The 5,601-nt window shown below is 50.7% G+C and overlaps 1 protein-coding gene across 1 annotated transcript in view; it reads left to right on the forward strand.

The window, feature by feature from the left end:
• Positions 1–5,601, forward strand: part of ITGAL (integrin, alpha L (antigen CD11A (p180), lymphocyte function-associated antigen 1; alpha polypeptide)) — a 52,570-nt gene that overhangs the window by 22,063 nt on the left and 24,906 nt on the right. The window contains exons 12-15 of the mRNA XM_011933653.1: positions 1,460–1,611; positions 1,983–2,120; positions 3,370–3,567; positions 3,709–3,839. Of these exons, the coding sequence (XP_011789043.1) occupies positions 1,460–1,611; positions 1,983–2,120; positions 3,370–3,567; positions 3,709–3,839 (619 nt within the window). The remainder of the gene's footprint in view (positions 1–1,459; positions 1,612–1,982; positions 2,121–3,369; positions 3,568–3,708; positions 3,840–5,601) is intronic.

Here is a 5,601-nt window from a genome sequence, read left to right on the forward strand (position 1 = left end):
CATGTTGACCAGGCTGGTCTCGAACTCCTGACCTCAGGTGATCCACCCACCTCAGCCTCCCAAAGTACTGGGATTACAGGTGTGTGCCACTGCGCCTGGCCAGCATGATATCTTTAAGCATGAAAATTTTTCAAATTTCCTGCTTTATTTTATTTTGTTAGAGACAGGGTCTCACTCTGTCACCCAGGCTAGAGTGTAATGGCACCATCGTAGTTCACTGCAGCCTTGAACTCCTGGGTTCAAGCAATCCTTTTGTCTCTCAGCCTCTCTAGTACCTGGGACCACAGGTGTGCACCACCACACCTGGCTAGTTTTTGTAATTTTTTGTAGAGACGGGGTCTCACTATGTTGCCCAGACTGGTCTCAAACTTCTGGCCTCAAGTGATCCTCCTACCTCGGCTTCCCAAAATGTTAGGATTACAGGCGGGAGCCACTGCGCCTGGCCGACATGCTTTATTTTTAATATCCATGCCAACTTTGCGTTCTTCTAATATATCCCATTTTATTTTATTTTATTTTATTTATTTTGAGACAGAGTCTCGCTCTGTTGCCCAGGCTGGAGTGCAGTGGCGCCATCTTGGCTCACTGCAAGCTCCACCTCCCAGGTTCACGTCATTCTTCTGCCTTAGCTTCCCAGGTAGCTGGGACTACAGGCGCCTGCCACCACGTCCAGCTAATTTTTCATATTTTTAGTAGAGATGTGGTTTTACCGTGTTAGCCAGGATGCTCTCAATCTCCTGACGTCATGATCCGCCTGCCTCAGCCTCCCAAAGTGCTGAGATTACAGGTGTGAGCCACCACACCCAGCCTCCCATTTTATTTTATTTTATTTTATTATTTAAGAAAAAAGAGGCCAGGCATGGTGGCTTACACCTGTAACCCCAAGCACTTTGGGAGGCTGAGGTAGGTGGATCACCTGAGGCCAAGAGTTCGAGACCACCCTGGCCAACATGGCAAAACCCTGTTTCTACTAAAAATACAAAAAAGTATCTGGGTGTGGTGGCTGGGCACCTGTAATCCCAGCTACTTGGGAGGTTGAGGCAGAAGAATGCTTGAACCCGGGAGGCGGAGGTTACAGTGAGCCGAGAACATGCCATTGCATGCATTCCAGCCTGGGCAAGAAAGCGAGACTCTGTCCCTAAAAAAGAAGAAAGAATGGAGTCTTCCTTACTAATCCTCAGGTAAACTGAGGCTCAGAAGAGGCTCCACACTCCACTTGTGGTGCATAGCTGCTTTTCCCTGGGTGTGCATGTCACCCACAGTTGAAGAAATGCCATCCCCAAGATGGCAGGATTTGGTCGGCTGGAAGCACATGGCTGCTTTTCTCAGAAGAAGGTCTTCAGCTGTTTTGATGCATCTCTGCTACTAACCCAATTCCCTGGGGCCCCTGCCCCTCTCCTGCTGAGTGTTCTTCCAGCATCCTCTGTTCCTAACTCCACGCCTCGCACACTTTCCTCAGGTTACACCGTGACCTGGCTGCCCTCCGGGGAAAAGACTTCGTTGTTGGCTTCAGGAGCCCCTCGATACCAGCACGTGGGCCGAGTGCTGCTGTTCCAAGAGCCACAGGGCGGAGGACACTGGAGCCAGATCCAGACAATCCATGGGACCCAGGTGCGCACAGTCCGAGGACATCTGCAGACCAGGGACTGGAGGGACACATGTCACACTCCCTTCTGTCCTTTGAACGCTCATCCACTTACGTGTGGCAGGCCCTGTGCTAAACACCATCACATTTGCCCCTCATAACACACGGAGGTAAGCCCCGTCATCTCCCTCTCTAGTTTAAGAAACAACCTTGAGGTTGTTTAAGGTGCATTAAGACAAAGAGCCCACTTTGTCTTAATGCACATAGACTAGGGGTGGATCCAGGATTGGAACCTCCATTTGAGGGAGTGGCATAAGATGGACTCGGCACAGGTATCTCCCTGCCAGCCTCTGCTGTTCCCACAGGCGTTTCCCCAAACACCTGCCTCTCCCCACAGATTGGCTCTTATTTCGGTGGGGAGCTGTGCGGCGTCGACGTGGACCAAGATGGGGAGACAGAGCTGCTGCTGATTGGCGCCCCACTGTTCTATGGGGAGCAGAGAGGAGGCCGGGTGTTTATCTACCAGAGAAAACAGGTGGGGCCAGGACTTGGGGCTGAGAGGGAGGAGGTGGAGCAGCAGAGATTTGCAGCTCCCAGTTATTCTGAAGGCTTTCTCTGTCTGGTCATGTGGTGATCAAACTTTTAGAACGACAGAGAGGCAAGAGCGAATCCTCACTGCGGAAAGACTGTGTGCAGGGTCCAGTGCCAATATTTCTTTTTTCTTTTGAGACAGAGTCTCGCTCTTGTGGCCCAGGCTGGAGTGCAGTGGTGCAATCAGGGCTCACCACAACCTCTGCCTCCTGGGTTCAAGGGATTCTCCTACCTCAGCCTCCTAAGTAGCTGGGATTACAGGTGTGTGTCTCCATGCCCAGCTAATTTTTGTATTTTTAGTAGAGACGGGGTTTCGCCATGTTGGTCAGGCTAGTCTTGAACTCCTGACCTCAGGTGATCCACCCGCCTCGGCCTCCCAAAGTGCTGGGATTACAGGTGCCCGCCACCACACCCAGCTAATTTTTGTATTTTAGTAGAGACAGCATTTCGACATGTTGGCCAGGCTGGTCTCTAATCCTGACCTCAGGTGATCCACTGCCTTGGCCTTCCAAACTGCTGGGATTATAGGCATGAGCCGCTGCACCTGGCAGGCAGCGCCAAACTTTTTATAGACACGACCTCACTTTCCTCATGACCACCTGCTGAGATACTACAAGCTTTAGTTTATAAATGGAAATCCCTGGGGTGCAGTGGCTCATGCGTGTAATCCCAGCACTTTGAGAGGCTGAGGCAAAACGATTGCTTGAAGCCAGGAGTTCCAGACCAGCCTGGGCAACATGACAATACCCTGTTTCTACAAAAATAAAAATAAATAAATTAAAAATTTAAAGTTAGCCAGATGTGGTGGTACATGCCTGTAGTCCAAGCTACTTGGGAGGCTGAGGTGGGAGGATTGCTTGAGCTCAGGAGTTCGAGGCTGTAGTGAGCTGTGATTACGCCACTGTACTCCAGCCAATGCGACAGAGCAAGACTCCGTCTCAAAAAAAATTATCCAAAAAATGTATATATATAAAGGGAAACCCCAAGGCTCAGCAGGAGGATGTCTGAAACCACAAGGTCACAGTAAGAGGACAGTAAGAGGCTGGGCTGGTGCTTGAACCCTGGTTAGTCTGACAGCTCCATTCCAATTCTTGGAGGGACCCCATCTTACTTTTTTTAGCGTTCTTCACTCAGTTGCTCTGTGACAGCTTGCTGAGTGACTTGGGTGTGACCTGTTTCTTGCTACTTCCTAGTTGGGGTTTGAAGAGGTCTCAGAGCTGCAGGGGGACCCCGGCTACCCACTTGGGCGTTTTGGAGAAGCCATCACTGCTCTGACAGACATCAACGGCGATGGGCTGGTGGACGTGGCTGTGGGGGCCCCTCTGGAGGAGCAGGGGGCTGTGTACATCTTCAATGGGAGGCATGGAGGGCTTAGCCCCCAGTCAAGTCAGGTGAGGTATCCTGCCTGCCAATCACACTCCATTCTCGGGTGCCCTAAGCCCCCAAGCCTAGACCCTACTCCCCAGCCCGACCCTTCCCTCACTCCAACCTACCTCTCCTCAACTTAGTGATAATTCCTTTCTTGCTCTCAGCGGATAGAAGGGACCCAGGTGCTCTCAGGTGTTCGGTGGTTTGGACGATCCATCCATGGGGTGAAGGACCTTGAAGGGGACGGCTTGGCAGACGTGGCTGTGGGGGCTGAGAGCCAGGTGATCGTGCTGAGGTGAGATGGGGCTCCTAGGTCATACCTGATGACCCCAGCTCTTATCCTATGTTTTGTTTATATTTTATTTATTTATTTATGTTGGGTTTTTTTAGAGACAGGGTCTCTCTTTGTTGCTCAGGCTAGAGTGCAGTGGCGTGATCACAACTCACTGCAGCCTCAAACTGCTGGGCTTAAGTGATCCTCCCACCTCAGCCTCCCGGGTAGCTGGGACTACGATGCTCGCCACCACAGCTGGCTAATTTTTTTTTTTTTTTTTCGTAGCAATGGGGACTTGCTATGTTGCCCCAGCTGGTCTCAAACTCCTGGTCTCAAACTATGCTTTCTCCTCAGCCTCCCAGAGTGCTGGGGTTACAGGCAGGAGCCACTATGCATGGCCTAATTTTTATTTTTTTAATATATGGTCTTCCAGGCCAGGCACAGTGGCTCACACTTGTAATCCCAGCACTTTGGGAGGCCAGGGCGGGTGGATTACTTGGGGTCAGGAGTTCAAGACCAGCCTCATCAACATGGTGAAACCCTGTCTTTACTAAAAATACAAAATTTGCCAGGCGTGGTGGCAGGCACCTATAATCCCAGCTATTCGGGAGGCTGAGGCAGGAGAATTCCTTGAACCCGGGAGGCAGAGGTTCAATGGCAGAGCCGAGATCGCGCCATTGCACTCCAGCCTGGGCGACAGAGTGAGATTCCATCTCAAAAAGAAAAGAAAAGAAAAGAAAAGAAAAAAAAAAAGATACAGTCTTGCTACTTTGCCCAAGCTAGTCTCAAACTCCTGGGTTCCTGGGATCCTCCTGCCTCAACCTCCCAAGTAGCTGGGATTACAGGCATGAGCACCGCCCCTGGCCACATCCTCTGTGCAGTTACTATGTGCCAGGCCCCATGCAGATGTTTCGTGGGCATGAGCTCGTTGGGTCTTCACCCAGCCCTGTTAAATAGGTTTGCTTTTTATAGAGTCTTCACGTTTTACTCCAGGTTGAACAGCTGCCATCAGTGATGGAACTGGGATGTGCACCCAGGCCTACCTGACACTAAAACTCAAAAAGAAGCAATATCATGGGATCGGGAAAAGCATAGCTTTAGAACATGGTGATCTGGATTCAAGTTAAAGCTCTGCCATTTACTTCTGGGATGCTGTTACCCCAGTCACTTAGCTTTTTTTTTTTTCTTTTTTTTTGAGACAGAGTCTCACTCTTATCACCCAGGCTGGAGTGCAGTGGTGCGAATTTGGCTCACTGCAACCTCTGCCTCCTGGGTTCAAGCGATTCTTTTGCCTCAGTCTCCCGAGTAGCTGGGATTATAGGCGCGTGCTACCACGCCCAGCTAATGTTTGTAATTTTAGTAGAGACAGGGTTTCACCGTGTCGGCCAGGCTGCTCTCGAACTCCTGATCTCAGGTGATCCGCCTGCCTCAGCCTCCCAAAGTGCTGGGATTACAGGCGTGAGCCACTATGCCCTGCCCACTTAGCTTCTTGGGACCCAGGTTTCCTCATCTTTGAAATGGTAGTGACATTGTTTACCTTACTCATGTCTTAGAATTGTTGGAAGAGTCATGTAATATCTGACGGTGAATGGATATTTATTGATCACCTGCTATGTCTTAAACACTGAATCAGGCACTTGGGAGAGAGCTTATATGTTGGAAAACATATAATTAACAAGTAGCAGGGTGTTGGCCGGGCGCGGTGGCTCAAGCCTGTAATCCCAGCACTTTGGGAGGCCGAGACGGGCGGATCACGAGGTCAGGAGATCGAGACCATCCTGGC

This window comes from Colobus angolensis, unplaced genomic scaffold (assembly GCF_000951035.1).
Source record: "Colobus angolensis palliatus isolate OR3802 unplaced genomic scaffold, Cang.pa_1.0 Scaffold128, whole genome shotgun sequence".
Classification (NCBI taxonomy): Eukaryota; Metazoa; Chordata; class Mammalia; order Primates; family Cercopithecidae; genus Colobus; species Colobus angolensis.